Source organism: Chlamydotis macqueenii, chromosome 6 (genome assembly GCF_036417535.1).
Source record: "Chlamydotis macqueenii isolate bChlMac1 chromosome 6, bChlMac1.mat, whole genome shotgun sequence".
NCBI classification, from domain to species: Eukaryota; Metazoa; Chordata; class Aves; order Otidiformes; family Otididae; genus Chlamydotis; species Chlamydotis macqueenii.
In genome coordinates, this window is record NC_141561.1 from 44,090,340 (window position 1) to 44,108,358 (window position 18,019).

At 55.2% G+C, this 18,019-nt stretch overlaps 1 protein-coding gene across 1 annotated transcript in view; it reads left to right on the plus strand.

Moving 5' to 3' along the window:
- Positions 1–248: 248 nt before the first annotated feature.
- Positions 249–18,019, plus strand: part of LOC147600349 (axonemal central pair apparatus protein HYDIN-like) — a 39,670-nt gene continuing 21,899 nt past the window's right edge. The window contains exons 1-16 of the mRNA XM_086751239.1: positions 249–321; positions 3,373–3,436; positions 3,618–3,876; positions 5,788–5,931; positions 7,091–7,234; positions 8,070–8,383; positions 9,990–10,137; positions 10,841–11,050; positions 11,934–12,071; positions 13,742–13,919; positions 14,112–14,242; positions 15,299–15,432; positions 15,914–16,050; positions 16,906–17,033; positions 17,142–17,333; positions 17,720–17,869. Coding sequence (XP_086607365.1) covers positions 249–321; positions 3,373–3,436; positions 3,618–3,876; positions 5,788–5,931; positions 7,091–7,234; positions 8,070–8,383; positions 9,990–10,137; positions 10,841–11,050; positions 11,934–12,071; positions 13,742–13,919; positions 14,112–14,242; positions 15,299–15,432; positions 15,914–16,050; positions 16,906–17,033; positions 17,142–17,333; positions 17,720–17,869 — 2,544 coding nt within the window. The remainder of the gene's footprint in view (positions 322–3,372; positions 3,437–3,617; positions 3,877–5,787; positions 5,932–7,090; positions 7,235–8,069; positions 8,384–9,989; positions 10,138–10,840; positions 11,051–11,933; positions 12,072–13,741; positions 13,920–14,111; positions 14,243–15,298; positions 15,433–15,913; positions 16,051–16,905; positions 17,034–17,141; positions 17,334–17,719; positions 17,870–18,019) is intronic.

The following is an 18,019-nucleotide window of genomic DNA, read 5'->3' on the forward strand; positions in this document are numbered from 1 at the left end:
CTGCTGTTGCTGCTGTGAGATGAGGCCCTGCTAGCCAGGCGCTCTGGTGTGCGTGCCCCAGCAAAGGAGGGAAGTGCGGCTGGTTTCTGTGGCGCTGGGGCAGCAAGGAGCGGGTCAGAGATCCCTGCTGATGGCGTGCGCTGCTCCTGCGGGAGTGGGTGGGTGCTGAGCGTCCCCGTCCCCTCTGCCTCCGTGTCCGCCATGGTGTTCCGAAGCCGCCTCCTCCCCTCTGTGTCCCTGCTGTCGCCATGGCGGTGTTGGGATGCCCTTGTTGCTACGGGAACGAGGGCAACAGTCCGGCTGAGAGCTGGGATCAAGCGGGTGAGTGTGCCTCGGTGTCCCCGCGGCGTGGGAAAGGTGAGGGATGCTGGTGAGCACCCCCGTGCTGACGTGGCTGCGTCTTGTCCCCTCTGAAAGAGGGAGGGCAGCCGTCGGTGCCGCTGAGCCCAGGCTGCTGAGGGTCGGGAGGAGGGGCTGGGGAGCGCGGCTGGGCAGAGACCCAGGGCTGTGGGGGAGCTCGCGGAGGGCTGACACCCCCTGTCCCACGCAGCGGTGTGGGGGCACCCCTTGTGTGAGAGGGGGGAGAGAGGCAGGGCTGCGCCTGGGCCAGGGCCACCTCGGGCCTGACAAAGCTCTCCTGGGAGCAGGTTGTGCTCCCGTCCTGTGGGATCCCGCCCCCTGCGACCAAGCTGCTTTTCTGGGGGAGGATTTGAGGGGTGAGGTGGCCTGTGGAGCAGAGTGGGGGCTCTGCTGCTGCCTGAGAGGCACCTGGGGGCGGCAGCGCTTTCCGTGTCAGGGCCTGGGAGCTGGAGCCCCTTCTTCCCCCGCAGAGCTGGACAGGGAGCAAGCTTTGCTCCCCAAAAGAGAAACTGCCAAAACTTCTTCCTTTCTTACCAAGGGATGCTGATGTGACTGCATCCAGGCTGTGGGTTAAACGTGGAGGGGACAGAGGCTGCCTGCCTCGCGGCTGCTGCTGTTGCCCTCCTCATCTTGCACGTGGCCTTTTGCATGTTCTGGCTCAGCCTGTCAATGAGGGGTGAGATTATTTGTCCTTGCTCTGTCTATAAAATGCGGTGAAGGCTTATGATGAGAAGTGCAACAGCTGGCCCAGCTGGAAGGGACTGCAAAGCTGACTCACCGCGACTCCCCTGGCGTTTTAAACCCGTGGGTGATTTTCTGGGGAGCGGTTCCTGCATACACCTAGGGAAAACAGCAAGGCTGGACTGCTCCAGGAGGGTGCAGATTTCTCAGACAATCTGATCCCCACAGGAGTCTTCCTGTGATTTCCAGGAACTTGGAATGGGCTCTTGACAGGAGCCCCTCAGGAGTGGTACGGCTTCGCTCACCTGCTGCTCTGGATTCAGCCATGCACAGTCAGCTCTGACCGCGCGTCTGGCTGCTGGCTGCTGCCCTGGGGATCCACTCATAGTCCTTTGGGTTCTGCTCTTCCCTTCCAAAGTCGCCAGCTGCGTGGGAGCTCTGATGCATTGTGAACCAAAATGAAATGTGGGCCAGATGCCCGGCCAAGAGTGAATAAAAAGGCAGAGCTGGTGCAAGTTGGGAAGGCAGGAGAGCAGAGGGAAATGCTGGGAGAAGAGACAGTCGTAGTGTAAGGCCTTAAGGCAGGAGCCATAGCTGTACATGACAGCATGTGGAGCTGTGGATCTCCAGCAGCCTCTTGGAAGGGAGCTTGGTCCACCTCAGTGTCAGCTGAGAGTCGGCGTTTGTTTAAAGAGCGAGCAGGAAGGTTTAACACCAGGCTCCTGGTCATTCTCTCAGCTGTGCTGGAGCTTTTGCACTGAATTGCAGGGTGACAGTGCCGCAGGGAGAAAGCACAGAGGAACTGGAATAAAAGGTGATAACAAAAGGGAAATCGTGCTGCTGTGGAGTGGGCCGTTGGCCTGGCAGGGCATGGTGGTCTGCGCTGGGTCCCCCTGGGGAATGCAACGCCTGGCTCCATCCAGACAGCCTAGCACCATTCCTCTGTAAGAGTTTCTCGGGTGCAACGTCCTGCGCGGCTCGTTGGCAAGCTTTGATAAATGAGCTTTGCCAGTTAGCAGCCTTGCAGATTCACCTCTGGAGCAGAGCCATCAGGTCTCCTTTTCAAGCGAGCTCCCCTGTGTCAGCATGAATCCCAGGAGAAGTTGTACATTAATGTCAATGAAAACCTGCCAGCTGCCAGCTGGGTATGAAGGTGTTGGCTGGGTAGCCCTTGGCTGATGGCAGAGCAGTGGGTGCCTCTGAGGCTAGTGATGGGCTCCGCACGGGATGCAGAGACAAGAGAAGAGGGCTGGTGGGATCCTACGTGGTCGCTGAGGCCACTTCTCTTGTCTGCCTTCCTGGGGTTGTGTGGATCCCTGGCCTTTGAGACAAAACTGCATCTGGTGCTGATGTTTGGGTGGTTTCAGGAGGCTCAGTGGCTGTGGTCTCTCTGGGGGAGCAGGCAGAGCTCTGCTGACAGGTTTTGCTTTGGTTGTCGTCTTCCAGAAACAGAAGTGAGTGCTTCAGTCCTTCAGGGGCTGTTGAGAAGCGCTACCTAACTCTTGGGAAAGAAGACTTTGGTGCTTTTGATCAACCGGTTTTGCGGAGCTGTTCTTCATGCTCTCAGCAGTATCGCCCAGCCACATGGCTGCTGCGGTGGGATTTGAGCAGTCCTGGCTTCCTCTGCCCTTGAGCCTTTGTTCAAACCTGGCCACCCTTGTTGGGGAGCCAGCAGCGATAAAGTAGCTTCCCTTGGCGCGCGCTCCAGAAGAGAGACTGGAGAGGGAAATAACCTTCTCCTGAGGATGGGCATCCCTTGGGTGGGCAAAACCGGGTTATTGAGGTGAATCTATTAAAAGACACAGTGAGTGTTTCTTGTACACGAAGGAATCCATTTCCATTGCATATTCATTTTGCTTTCTGTCTAGCTGTAGTTATTTATCTTACAATGTCACTGCAGCGTTAATCTCGGGGAAACGTCTGTTGATCCTGTGTTCTCACAGTGCGTCTTCCTAAAGCTCAAAGCAGCTGCACTGTTGAGGCAAAGGGCGGTAGGTGTGGGGCAGTGGCGGTTGGCTGTTCCCTAAGGGATGGGGGGCCGATGTGGATAACATTGGTGCCAGGGCAGGGACCCCACCACGGGGGCCAGCCCAGCATCCAGGTGGGCAGATGAGGCTGCAAACCCTGCAGCTCCCAAATAGCATCTTCAGAGGAAGCCAGCTGAGGCAGCAGCTCCCAAGGGGAAGGTGAAACGGCAGCCAAGCTGTTCCGCCATCCACTTGCAGCCAGGACAGGCCAGCTCGGCATCCGAAGCAGCGAGACCTGCAGGAAGCACCTTGGAAAAATGCTCTGGGTCTCAAGCGCCAAAGGCTGGTGTTGCTCTGTCCACAGCAACTGAGATGATGTTCTTCACGCAGCTTTTCTTCCGTGAGGCAAACAGACCAGCTAGTGGATGGTGATGAACTTAGGGGCAGCCAAGGTCTGGCTTTTGCTGAAGCTCTGAGCTGGGTCAGCCTTTTTGGAGGTGGCTTTATTGCGCAGTGTGCAGTGCGCTAAGGCCGTGGGGGTGCTGAGGCTGAGGGACTCCTTGGAAATGGCAGCTCCCATGACATTTTCCATCTCTGCTTCTCTTCTAGCTTGGTTCCGTGCTGCTGTTACTCTTTCAAGACAATGAAGAAAGGAGGACACACTCATCATCTCTGTGGGACAATGGAAGGTTTTGCCCCATCTCACCGGTGTGACCGTCTGCCTGCCATCACAGACACCAAGGGCAAAGCTTCCTTGCAGAGCCGCAAGCCTGCCTGCCCTGTGTTTAAGCTCCATCCTCCGAGGATGGAGCTGATGCCAGGCCAGAGCATGGAGATGGTGCTGGAAGGCTTCTCCAGCACTCCCCAGGTGAGGTTGCCCCGAGGGCTGAGCCTTTCCCATCAGATCACCTGCGCTGGGACTTCTTCTGCAGCCCCTTGACATTTCCCTGAGAAAATGAGCAAGTGCTTTCAAGGAACTGTTGTAGTGGCACAAGCAAGCTGCCACCATGGCGGTACCAGTTGCTTTCCTTGCTGGCCACCATCAGTTGCTAAGGCTTTTTCATGTTTCTGTAGCTACCATAAACCCACCTTGCTGCTAGCAAAAGATGGGCAGAAGGAAGCATTACTAGCTCAGGGGCAAACGGCAGGTTACGAGGTGTCACGTGCTGAGGTGGAAGGGAAAGGCAGAGAAAAGATGCTACACTTTGACTAGGAGCACAGGCAGAAAGTAAAGAAAAATGCAAAAAAAAATGCAAAGCTTCTGGGGGAAGCAGCGAATAAAACAAAACACCGGTGAAGGGAGGGAGTGTCTGGGAACGACATTTTTTTCCTCTGTAGACAAAGATGGACAGAGGGCTGCTCTAGCTCTAAGTCCTGGAGGAGAAAAACAAGCACATTGTGCCAGCTCTGGTGATCACAGTGACGGTCCCCACGTGGGAAACTGTTCCCAGGGATCACTGTATTTGACAGCTTGACTTTTGTCAGTGTTTCCATAACTGCCTGCCCCAGTCTCGCAGCCAGCCCCGCTGTCCCAAGGGCAGCCAGGTCTTGCGGCACCCTTGGATGGCAGCTCAGAGAGGGAAATTTCAGCAGGATTGCTGGCTGTTCTCCTCCCAGGCCCCTTCTTTCCAGGGGAAATCCAGCTCCGCAGAGAAGCTGCCGGCTAACCCTGCTGCGCATTCCCTGCCTGCAGCATTCCTGGGCACAGATGTTTAAGCGAATGGGAACTAAATCTGCATTAAGCTCCTGCTGGTATGAGTGGTTTGAAGGTTGTTTGAAAGCGTTGCCTCAGTGGTAGCTTGAAGAAGACTTGATTACTCCCCTCGCTGACTGTGATGAGACTGTCCCAGTGCAGCTCTGAGCCCACAGGTTTAGCTGAAGAGGAGACAAAGGTACCAGAAAGGAAATAAAGTGCTCAGGGCACTGGTGAGGGTGTCTTGCCTGGAAAGCTGAAAGGGCATCTGTGGGCACAGCTGTGGCTTTGTGGCTCCTGCAGTCAAAGCCAAGACTCTGGGAGTGGGCTTTCCACCTTCCTTGGGTCTTGAGAACTTAATACTCCTCAGGCTGGTCAGAAGCCCAACTCCCTGCCTTGCCCGTGCGACACAGATGATTTGGAAGGCTGTAGGCTCAGAGGAGGAGTTGGGTTGTGGTGTTGTACAAGAAGGAAGAGTGAGAAATGAAAGGAGGAATTGGAGAAGTGAAACCATGGGAAATGAGGAAAAAGTCTTGAATGTAAGAGCATCTGGCTTAAGCAGAGGCTTTTCTTGTGAAGGGCAAGACCTCTCTTTCCTGGGGTGCTTTAGGAGGGCAGAGTACACGAGTGATCCCCTCTTGACCTGAAAGCAGGCTGGCTCCTTGGGTTTTTCCATGGATCCTTTCCACTAAGCTTCCAAGGCAGGGTCTGCTGGCGTTGGCCCTTCCAGCACCTCCTTCCCTTCATATGGTTCTATATTTTTAATCAGCTCCAACAGCTCTCCGTACGTATTGTGCTTAGCAAGGGGGCACATCAAAGCAATAATCCCTTGTGGCAGGGATTATTACGGCTGTAGGCAGCAGGTGACTCACAGGTGCCTTTTGTGGACGTTGGGGTGTAGCATTATGGACACTGGCGTGCAGAATAAATAGGAAGCAGCATCAAAAGAAAAGGGGGCTCTTGAGGAGACCAGTGGCTGTCACTTCATGGCAGCAGTACGGTCCGTGGCTGGGTGATGGTAAATGCAGGGTGTGTTCTGGATGCCGTGCTAGCACCCGCCGGGTGACCTGCGACTCTTGCACACAGGTGGTGAAGGAGCGGCTGCTGTGTCACGCCATCGTGGGAAGGGAGGGAAGGAAGAGGCAGATAATGCACATGGACGTCACGTGCGAGTTCATTGCTCCCGTCCTGCAAATGTCCTCCAGGGCAATCACTTTCCGGGTGGAGAAGGTAAGTCTCGGGACTGCATCCTGGCATTTAATAGCGTGGCCGAGGCCTGAAAGCCTGTGGGGTGCGTGTGCTTGTGCTCAAGGAGGAAATGAAAGAGCTTCTCCAAGTCAGAGAGGGGACTTCTTTTTAACTTCAGCCAAGTAAAACTGAGATGACAGCTGCTGCGCTGAAGGGGATCATGGCCACATCCAGAGAGACACAAGGTTCTGCAGTCAGTGTGAAGGGAGGTTCTTGAGGATCCTCCAAGGCACGGTGAAGTCTGAACAGCAGTCCTGTAGGGAAGCAGAGGAAAACTGAGATTGCTGTCAGCTCCTCAGGGTGATGAGCAAAACCTGTCATCTCTTGTCTCTCTTTGCCTTCTCTGACATTGGTATGGATGCTAGCTCTTCGCATTTCCCCAACACTCACCTTCTTCAAAGGACCTGCAGACGTCTTCAGCTGCAGCACTGAGAACAACCCAAAGCAGGTGCCCTTTAGTCTCTGGATCCCAACTCCTGCGTGAACTTTCCCTCTCCCATGAGATAAACATGGGTCTGACAAAGATAAGATATTTCAGTGTTTAGTTTCTGTGTTTTCAGATGTCTCCTCTGGTTCCCAGGCATCCTGAGAAGCACAAAATCCTGTGAGCTGGCAGATTTAATTAGAAGCTTTTCAGCTCTCCCTGATGTCTGCCTGTGGTGTGCTTGACGCCACGCGCTCCGATTTATGGAGGGCTATGGCACTGCAGCTGTTTGATATCAGCACGCACAGCACTAGTTTCCCAGACACTGTCTGGTTTCTATAAACCATGCAGGAAACCCAGAGCAATGCCCCCTGTAGCAGGGGCCTCAGGAGACAGGTTGCTACCGGGCAGCTGAGGTTTCTCGCTGACTGTGTGTGCGTGTAAATGTTCCAAACTAACCTCAGGCTACTGCAGGCTCTCCACTACAGGGTAAATCCTATTCCCTCCGCTGTCCCCACACGGGATGCTGCAGTTTCTGAACATGGAGAGCATCTGATAGTCTTAGAGGAAAAACTTTTGGAAGGATACAAACTAATGAAAATCGTAAATAGAGATGTATGCATGTCTGGGGTTGAAAAAGTTGCAATGTGTCAGAAAGGGAAGGAGGTCCATGGCCACTTGAACTTGATTTTTTCCCCTTGTCTTCTGTTTCTGTAGCAACCCAGTGATGTCCTTTGCCTTCAGTACAAGTCTCTTTCTTTAAAAAACGACTCCTCCCTGCCAGTCAGCCTTGTCCTGGCCTTAGAGCAACCCTTCTTCATCTGCGATGCGCACCGGCAGCCCCTCCCTGCAGATGTCCAGGTGAGCAGCCGTGGACCTTCCTGCTGGTGGGTGTTGGAGAGGGAGGAGTGTGGTGGCGCGTTTCTGGTGGGAGGCCCTCCAGTAGAGAAGTTGATACTTTAGAGTCAGCAGTAGACTGGCCTGAACTAAATCAGATTTGAAACGAGCTGCTGAAGGAAACAGAATATCGTCTGAATTGGGGAAACACACCTGGCTCTAAGACATGGAGAGAAGGCAGCAGGCAACTAGGTCTGGGCAAGCTGGGTAGTAAAGGCATCTCTTGGAAGCCGTCCCAGCTCTCCAGCCGCCATCCTCAGATCACTTCTGGAGCTGCTTGCTCTCTTGGAGGGCAGCTCTGCCTTCAGCCTGGTGCCTGCCCTGCTGTTAGTGGAAGGTGTGGGACGTGGACCCTGCTAAACACGTGTTGTTGTAGGCACGGCCACCACTTCTGTGCCGTGCTGGTGACTAGCCCCAGCAAGGGTGAGGACGCAGTGCTGTTGTGCTTGTGTTGAGTGTGAGGATAAAGAAGTTTTTCTAGAGTCAGGGGAAAAGGCCCTGGCTTGCCAGAGTGCTGCTTTGGTGATGTACTCCGCATACAGCTTTGGTGGGTTCCGAGTACAGCAGAACAATATTTCTTTCCCCCTTGTATCGCTATCGATGCAGAGCACAGAGATGTGAGCCTGAGGCAGTCTCAGAGAAGACTGCTGTGGTGCTTGCGGTCAGGTGCACACTGTCCAGAAAATGAAGCATGACCTGAAGCCCACGTAGGGGTCACACTTTGAGCATTGACACGTTTTATGCCCTCAGACCTTGGGACTTCATCAGCTGGTGGTGAATGCTTTTCATCTCCTTGCAGCCCATGAAGCTGGAGGTAGGGGAGGAGCTTCATCTCTTCATCAGCTTTAACCCTGCTTATGAAAAGGATTTGAATAGCCGGGTAGCAGAGAAGACTCTGAAGATACAGTTTCTAGAGCACCCGCATGTGGAGCTGGTCCCCGTTAGGGGAGAGGTCTACTTTCCCAGTCTCCGCATCCAGACCACGTCCCTGGACTTTGGCGGCATCTTGAATGACACCGAACAGGAGCGTTACGTCGAGATGACCAACTGCAGCCCGCTTCCTGTCCGGTACCACTGGATGCTCCTGCCAAACAGCCACGTGAGCCGGAGGAGGTATGTGCACCTCTGCCCTCTCCTTGAAGCTCTTCTTCCTGATGTCCTGCCTGTCCTTGGCAAAGACCAAGGCTGTTTGCCTGGGATCTGACAAACTGCTTTCCACTTTGCCTTGTGGAAATAACACCTGCCAGCTGTGGTCAGGGGAGATGCTCAGCAAACAGGTGATCTTCACCAGTTTGATGCTGGGAAGGAGACAATGTTCTCCAGCCAAGCTGGGGCTGTAGGATACTACCAGCACGTTTTGCAGAGCCGTAAGCTAGAATCCTGCTTTATTTCTGGAGCTACAAAGCCATGCTTAGGCACTTGGACAAGCAGATGTATCATGTGGCCTCTTTTCCTTCCCTGCCAACTCTGTTTGTTGTCGTCTCGTACTAAGAAGCTACAACGGCACTGCCACCAGCACGCTGTGCTGCTGTCCCAGCCTCTTGCTGCTGTTTGGCTGTAGCCTCTGTACTGGTTCCCCTGGGAAGGAAAGCTGGCGTGGAAAGCTGCTTTCTCAGAGCTTGGTGGCCTGAGGCAAACAGCACCTTGGTGAAGTGAGTTTCCATCTGTTAACGTGCACGTCACCTTCACGAACCAGCTCTTGAGTGTTTCACAGCAAACGGCAGGTTCTGCTGTGGCTTCGGGTACAGCTGTAGATGTTGGCGGGAGGACTTGTCTGAGCATCCCTGGCGAGCAGGGCTGTCCAGCGCTGGCCTGTGGGTTCCAAGCCCAGGACCAGTCTTCCAGTTGCGCTGGAGCCCATCTCTCAACACATTGCTAGCAGTTCCTCCCGCTGTGGCCTCTCTGCACAGGGCAAACGTCTGGTCTGGACAGTTTTAATTACAGCAGCAAACGATGTTGCTGTAACGCTGTAGGAAACAAAGCCAAGTTTACCATTGGACATGGAAGTGCTGCTATTCCAAATACAAGAGATCACCACGAAACAGTTTTGTTGAGGGAACTGGGATCTGGCCCGGAGGAGACGAGCTGTTGGACCTGGAAATGAGCTGTTGCTCCGAGCAGGGCTTGGGGGAGAAGTCCTGGGAACTGGGGTAGCCTGTTCACAGCTGAGCCTTACCAAGTAACAACAAGTCTTCAGTGTGGCCCTTCTTGATGCAGGGCGCCTTCAAGAACAGACCCTAAAAGGCAGAGGGAGGTCTGCAAGAGCAGGTGGAGGGAGGTGGGCAGGGAAGGAGGAGCAGGGCTGTAAGCTCTGCTTGGAGGCCTCTGCCATCTCCTGCTGAATTAGACTAGGGTTTAAGTACAAGCAGGCTCCATCCCTGCTCCGGCCTGATCGCACTTAGAGAACGCTACCAGCACCGCTGCTTGTTTGGACGGACCTACAGCTGTGGGTAATTGTCAAGGGAAATTTCAGGAGAAATATCCAGTAGAGCTGCAGATTCTCTCACTTAGGCCCTCTGGGTGTGGAAGGCACGGTCTGCAGGGGTGGGTGCTTTCAGGAGGGCACTGGGGGGTCTGTTGTAGCTCATCGCTGTCCAGATCTGCCCCTTTGTGTCTCAGTGTCACCTTTTTGCACAGTTCATGTGTCTTTTCTTGCTGCACTTCTTACCTCCCCACAAGGCGTTCACCTCTGTCCTCTTCCACTTCTCCTTGCAACCAGTTACCAGCTGCCCGCACCAGCGCTATTCCAGCAGCGAGGCGCGTCATCCCCGGGCAGCGTGGCGAGGATCAAGACTCAGAGCCCGGTGAGGATGAAGGAACTGAGGCAGCTGGGGGAGGCAGACCCCCTCGCCTTGAGAGCGGAGGATGTAAGTAGGAATGTGTCTCTCTCCTGCATTTCCAGTGTGGCAAGCAGTTACGCAGCTCCCGCTCCCACGGGTGGCTCTCGATGCTGCTCACAGAGCAGCTTTGCACCCCTCCAAGCACATCCCACAACACTGCTGCAGCGACTGGTCACTGGAGAGGCTGTGCGGGACGTGTCATAGGATTGATGGAGGGCATTACCTCTGCTGCACCCACGGAGGGCATTATCCATCTTGTCTCTAATCGAGTGGTCAGCAGGAAATTTCTGCAGTAGATTTTGCTGTAGCGTCTTGAGAGAGAGCAGCATGCAAATCAGAGAGAGAGTGCAAAGCATCAGGAGTCAGAGGAGCTGGGCTGGAGTCTTCCTAGGGGCTCCTAGGGCTCTCACCTCCAAGTCTTTGTGTTTCTCTAAAGGCAGTAAAACCTGTTTCTAAAGGCAGCAGAGAGAATTTGTTGCTGCCAGGAGACCTCCAAAGTACTTCAGTGTAGTGTATTAATGAATGCCTTAATGAGTGAGCAAGGGAGAAAAATTTTCCCGTGGTTACTGTGCTGGAAAGTGGAATGGATGCAGGCTGAGATGAGGATGATTTTGCCTGTGTTTGAGGGAGAGGTCCCTCCAGCCATGTCTGTCCTTTTCTCCAAGCCACGGCTCCCCTTCTGCACCCATTTCAGTGCTCGACATCTTGATCTCTCCTCCCTCGCTTCCAGGTTTTCGACATCCTGCCGCTGCACGGTGTGCTGCAGCCAGGCGAGAGCCAGCGAGTCACCTTCACTTTCTTTGGCCACGCCAACATTGTTGCCCGCGCCATGGCGCTGTGCAGGGTGGAGGGAGGCCCGACCTACAAGATGGCGTTGAGTGGGGAGGCTTCGCTCATCAGCTACCACCTAGACGTCATGGAGATTGACTACGGGCTGCAGGTACCGTGCACTTCTCTTGGCAGAGGTCCTTGTCACGAAACCACCACCAGCGCGTTGCTGCCCACCTCGGTCCAGGGCTCTCTCCCCTTCCCAGCTACTTTTTGAGTGATACGTCCTGCATCCAGGCTGGGTTTTGATGGCCATCTCCACCCCTGCTCCCCCAAAACTGGCAGTTCCTCCTCTTCAAGGTCACTCATGCTGCCTCCTGGGGCAGGCAGGATCCCAGAGGTGATCTCCAGGGGGACATGCCCCAAGACATCCATCCACTGATCCGCTCCTAAAGCCTGAGGTCCAAGGAGATGCTCTCTTTCCATGCTCTTGATTAACCAACACAGTAGACCAGGGAGGAAGTGAACTTGGGCTTCCCGTCACTGTAGCTGGAGAGAATGTCCCACAATGATCCCTGCTTTGCTTCTTTTCAGCTCAAAACCCCCCAGATATTTCCAGCTGTTGGCCCTGTACATGTTGCACGTCCATCTCCCTTTGTCGCTGTCACTGCAAGCTCTGCAAATACTTGCGTGCGGGTGCCTGTTCTTCTGAAATGTCTTGGTGCCTCCTCCTTTCTTTCAGCCAGCTGTTAGATGACACCTTGAAGTGCAGAGGGCTGGCATCCTCTTTGGTTTCTTGATTACTGATCTGTCTATGGTTGGTATTGCCCCTCTGCATGCCGCCATCACTCTCTGTTCCTGTGCAGGGCTAAGAGCTACCCTGTGGCTGTGGGCTCCCCAGCCTGACCTGGGAGAGTCAAGTGCCCGTATCTTCTCTGCAGTCCCTGCTTCTCTCTTGCGTTGTGTTCATTTGCTCTCATCCCAATGCAAGCAGCAGGAGACTCCCAGCAGCAGACTGGTGTGTGTAACTTCCCGCTCCTCTGCCCTCTCTTCAGCCGTTTCACAAAGTCGCGGAAGCAGAGCTCACCCTGCAGAACAGCGGCAAGGTGGGAATCACCTACGCGGTGCTAAGCCCCAGCACGGCCACTGCAGACAGCCCGCTGCCCGGCGTGCCCCTGGTTGTGCCCAGCACGGTGAGTAGCACAAGCGATGAACCCTGGGCCTGTCTCAGGCTGCCCAGGAGAGGGTGAGAGGGAAAAAAGGGAAAAAAGACAAGACCCACAGAAGCAGCCAGGAGAGACAGGGCTGTAAGCAATTGCTGCTGGGGGGCAGAGAGGGTCAAGCAGGTGCGGGCCTGAGAGAGTTCCTTAACGGCCACTGCTGGCGGGTGGCCCTGCTGTCACACAGCACCCACCGGCGGGAGGCACGAGTGCTTGGGGAGCTCTCTGGCCCCCAGCTGCTGAGCTCTCTGCTCATGCTGGCGCTGGAGCCGGATGGCGCAGACTCTGCTGAGGGTCGCCTTCCCCCGGTTGTGTGATTGGACAGGACTTATTCCTGGTCCGAGCCTGCACAAACCCTGCCTGCCCCCTGCCAGCACTAAGCAGGGGAGACTGAAATACTTTCTTGTTTGGGCGTGAAGGTCCTTTGCCAGAAATGGTGACAGCCCCTGTACTGGTCCCTCACTGCTCCAGCTTTGCTGCTCTGCAGCAGCTTTGTGGGGCAGTGAGGGGGGCCAGGGAGGAGCGGGGCTGTGGAATAGCAAGGAGAGGAGTTTGCAGCACCCCACCATCCCAGCTTCTCCGTTCTGCGTGGGTGTCTTTGAGCTGAAGCAGTGTTCCTATCTATGTCCCTTTGTGCAATGGGAAGAGGAAGCCAAATGGCTTTCACATTTCCTCATGCCTGTCTCCGAAAAGGGCTGAGACGCTGATGCCCCCTTCCCGCGAGCTCCCGAAAGCACAGCTCTGCTTGGGCCCGGGCAGTGGTTGCTGTAGTTGCTTCATGGGCCCGGGCAGCTTGGCAGGGCTGGCTTTCGCTGCAGCTGTGTTGTGTGCTGCAGTAAGGGCACAGGAGACCAAGTGGCAGGATGTGTCCCGCTCAGCAGCTTCTCCCTGCAGCGTGGAGGGGAGCCGGGAGCTGAGGGTCCAGCCCAGTGTGTAGAGGGCGAGCTGCAAAAGCTGAGACCATGTCCTGTCACCTCGAGCAGTGGTGCTGTCTGCTTGTAGTTGCTCCTGACCTGGCTGGCGTCAGCCCAGCCCGGGACTCCGACAGCCCTTCTGGAAGCCCAGAGAGGAGGTGGCCTTCCTGGCAGCACCTTCTTCCCTGGATCTCCTCCTGCACTGGGCTCCTGCTTCTCCAGAGATGTACGTTTGCAGATCACTGTGAGTCTGGAGAGACTCGAGCACCCTGGGTGCAACCACACAGGCAGGAGACGTTTGGTTGGGATCTGTGAATACGTCGGCGCTCAACACCAGCCTGGGCACCGCTGACGTGCTGGGACAGGAGCTGCCGGCCCGTCTGAGAGTGCGGGCACTTCCCTCATCTTGCGTAGCGGCTGGCAAAAGAGCCTTTCTTCCCTCAGCTTGGCTCTGGCTGGCAGAGGGCACACCTCGTGAGCAGAAGAGCTGTGCTCACGCTGAGCAAAGGGCAGGCAGTGCTGTGGGAATGCAGCCTTAGGAGCCCTCTGAAGGACACAGTGCATCCTGGTGCAGGAGATGTGAGCTTTGGGACAGAAGAAGGCCATGTTGTCTTACCCTTTCTGAGCCTGGAGAACATGCCTTCTCTTGGCAGCATGTCTGTCGTCTGAGCCATCCCTCCACCAAAGCCTCTTTGGTGCATTCCCTCCCTCTTCTCCCGCGCTCTGCAGGGTTACGTTGGACCTGGCACGCGGAAAGTTCTCAAAGTCTATTACCTGCCGGGAGTGCCTGGAGGCTTCTGCAGGACTTTCCAGATCCGAGTGGCTCACCTGGAGCCAGAAGAAATTTCCCTGAAAGGAGAGGGGAGCTTTCCCAGGATCTGCTTGGACCTGCCCAGGAACGTCAAAGGTAAGCACTGCCCGTCTGCTCCCCAGGAAGGCCCTGGGGTTTTTTTTTTCCCCCATGTTATATGTCCCTAGGGCATCTTGCTTGAGGAATGTGTTTCTGGGAGAGGCCAGCGTTAGGGGAATGGGGCTTCCCAGCTTGAATGGGAATGGCGCTGTGCCCACACTTGTATTTGTGGATGTTCTCTTCCTTCAGGAAATGAAAAATATGAGAAGCTGCTCAAAGAGGCGAAAGAAAAGGTGGAAAAAGACAGCCAGAGGGACGAAGCAGTTGTTCTGAGGGAGGCTGCGGCAGCGGAGCCACCCATGGACAACTCGCAGAGTCTGGTGAGGAACAACTGCTTCCCTCTTTGGCACAGGGTGCTCCCCCTGTGTCCTTTGGGCCCCTTGCACCCCACAGCAGGCTTCCTGGGGTCCTGCTGGCACTTGGGACCTCCCTGCCCACACCTGCCCATGGTCATGCATCAACTCAGCATTGCCCATGGGCTGCCCACCTCGGGGCATTGTCCCTCCCATAGATGCACCAGCTTCCTGACTGCCCCAGGGAGGGATCCTGAAGACCCTGCTCAAGGCATCGAATTGATGGTTCTTTGTGCTGGCGCTGCAGGTCATGGCTGGGGTGTCTGTGGCTCACAACAATGGGGACAATCTGTTTAACAGGGCCTGCAGCGACAGGACAAGGGGTCATTGTTTTTAACTACAAGAGGCCAGATTCACACCAGGAATAAGGAGAATTTTTTTTATGATGAGAGTGTTGAAGCAGTGGCCCAGGTTGCCCAGAGAGGTGGTGGATGCCCCATCCCTGGAGACGTTCAAGGTCAGGCTGGACAGGGCTCTGAGCAAGCTGATCTGGTTGGAGATGTCCCTGCTCGCTGCAGGGGGTTGGACTGGATGATTTCTGAAGTTCCTTTCCAACCCAAACCATTCCAGGATTCTAGGATTCTCTGAACCCAAGCCCTGCCAGGTTTACAGAGTTAATCGCAGCAGCCTGACTTGTGCCCTGGGGTTGTGCTGTCGGTGCTCAGCTCCAAGTGGCACCGGCCCAACAAAAGGTTCCCTTTTCAAGAGAGCTTTTGTCCAAGCTGCTTTGGCACCGGCTGGGCGCAGGCACTCGGAGCACTGGAAGGTTCCTGGCTTGTCCGTCTGCCTCTCTGACGAGATCAGCTTTTGTAACAGTGACGGGCAGGCGAAGGCGCTGGAGTTCATTTCCCTAGAGATAAGGTCCTGGCTAAGAGAGCAGGAGGTGTCACAGACACTGAGCAGTGAGCCAGGAGGACCCCATCACCCCTCTCCACAAGAGCAGGCTGGGATCCTGTTTCAGAGACAGGGTTGTGCCTTGGGAAGGACCTTTGCTAACCAGCCACTGTCTTTCCTTGTCATCAGTTGGACACTCGGCTGCAGATGCAGATGGAGCAGATGCTGGTAGAGGAACACGCCCTGGCACAGCAGAAAGCTCTTGCCTCCCATCCCCCGGAGGAGACAGCCTTTGACCAGCGTGCTCGTCAGAGCCTTCTCAAGTCAGTGGGGACTCCCATAGCCTATCTCCAGGCACCCCGAGGGTAACAGCCAGAGGCGCAGCCCTGCTGCTGCTGTTTTGGGGACAGAGCTGGTTGCAGAGCGGTGGGGGCAAATCCTATTTCAGGGTCCTGAAGCAAGTTCAGGCTTGGGCTGTACCCCTGGCTCAGCAGTTCCACGGAGACCAGTGGAGGTCCAGTGAACTTGTCTGCAGTGGCTTTTCATAGCACACGAGCGGTGACCAGTATCCATTTTAAAGTAACTTTATTTTAAGGTCCCTTTGCTAGTTGAGGAAGCCTAGAACCTACACTCCCTGGGACTTGCCAAAGTCTTACTACCAGATAGTCAGGCCTTGGGATTCACTGACTAGAGCTGAGTTTCTACAGCAGTGGACACAGAAATACCCACATTTTTTGCATCGTCCACCCACTTGGAAACGTAGCCAGGCTGTGGTTTAAGAACTGTCCTTACTCGTCCTTTCAGGGCTCAGCTGCCCGAGTACATCCTGGACCTTGGCTCCGTCATTCCTGGTGACATCCACACGCACAGCGTGAAGATCACCAACACTGGCCACTTCCCTGTGTCCTTCCACGTCGATGGACAGGTCCTGCGTGACACAGGTAACCAGTGCTGGAGAGACTTCTCGTGGGCTTGAAGGAGCCTTGTCTGACAAAGTAGCTTCAGCTGCTGGCCATGGGGAGTTTTTTGAGTGCTTCTTTGTCTAGTTCTTCCTCCTTGCGACCCTCTCTACCTGCTGCTTTGGAGCCTGACTTCTCCTGGCCAGCAGGACCCAGAGACCTGGCCTGCCTGTGACTGCCCTAACACTTCCCTGGGGGCTAGATGGGCTGATCAGCGTGGTCCCCTCTCAGCAACCTCTGCTCTTGACTGCCAGGAGTGTCATCTGAGTTTCTTTGTGCACTCTGGGCTTGTGTTACAAGCAGACGGACTCTTTGGGGTTTGGAAGTGCTTTGCTTAGAGTTCATAAAGATAAAGGCTTGTGTTCAGCCTTTATTGAGAACGTGGCCTGTGAGGTCCTGTGTTGTATGGAAACAGGCTTCTGAAGCAGGCCTTTGAGGTAAGGCTGCACTGCCATCCAACGGTGACTCGCTGTGTCTGAGGGGTGGTCAGGTGTCTCCTCTAAGTTGTTTTCCAGGGAGCACCATGGCATGGAGGGATCTTAGTTGGAAATTCCCCTTTGGAGAGGTCTGTGCATCCTTCCGTGGGATGCCTGAAGAAGAAATTGCTGGAGGTCCTGAAATGATAGATTTCCTTTTTACCGTGTGGACCTTGGATTCTGGCTGTGAAAACCCTTTGTCCGTGTGTGGTGAGAAGGGAGAAAGAGTGGCAGGCTTCTCCGGAGAAGCCAAGGGGTCCTTCAGAGAGCCAGCAGCCAGGACACTCATATGGCCTTAACACGCTTGTGACACATTGATGTGGGTTGTGCCTCTCAGCTGCTTTATTTTCATCTGTTCAAGGTTTCAGTGTGGAGCCTGCCCGTGTGAAACGTCTGCCCTGCTGGGAGACAGAGACTTTAGAGGTGCGCTTCGACCCACAAAGTGCCAAGCTGCCGCTGGGAGAGGTGGACGTGCTCCTGCCCATCAAGGTACCGCATGCTTCCTCACCTCCCTCACCACCTTTCAGGGCAGGTGGCAGCTTGGGACAGCAGCAGATGTCACCTGGGCTTTCAGCGGGATGCTCTGTCCTTCACTAGGTAACAGGGGGCCCCACATTTCACGTCCGTCTCCGTGCCAACGTTGCTGTGCCGTCCCTCTGCCTCTCCAAGGATACAGTGGAGTTCTCCACTGTCCAGTGCGGACAGTGCCAGGAAGAAACCATCCAGCTCCACAATCCACTCCAGGTCCCCTGCAAATGGTTCACCACCAGGAGTGAGCCTGTTAAGAAGGTAAAGCACAGACTCCGTGGAACGCGTAACGTCGTGGTTGGGCTTTCTTTGCCCCTCTTGCCCTTTCTGCGCCTGTGGCTGCCTGAGCCCTTGGGCTACAGCCCACCTGAGGAAGCTTTAGAGGTACAGAGCAAATCTGGTTTGCCTGCACCTGTTCACTAGCTGATGCTTCACTTCTTTGCCAGCTTCACCCATTGCTCCTCTTCTGACAGTGCATCTGCGCACCCTGCCTGCACATTTTCCCTCCAGTTCTAGGCCAGTGGTGGCTGTGGCTGGTTTGGACGTGGGTGCTCGCAGCACCATGACAGTATCTCAGAGCACTGCAGGAACCGAGAGTCTGTCCTCACAGACCAAGGAGACCTCACACGATTGGTTTCTGTGCTCAGGTGGACAAACGTTTGTCGGTGCGCATGCATCGGAAGCTGCTCCAGGAGTTGAAGGCCAAGCCCTGTGTCTTCGAGGTGCTGCCCCCAGCTGGAGTCCTCGCTCCAGGACAGCGATGCCACGTGCAAGTCAGGTTTTCACCTGTGGAAGAGGTGAGACTGGCGAGGCAGAAACACCTGATAGACCAATTTAGGTCCATCTGATAAACAAATATGCGGTTCCCCTGCACACCAGGACTCATCCTGCTCACTCACCCCCAGGAGGTCTGTCAGGGCAGTGTGGTAACGAGAGCCCAGCGTGGG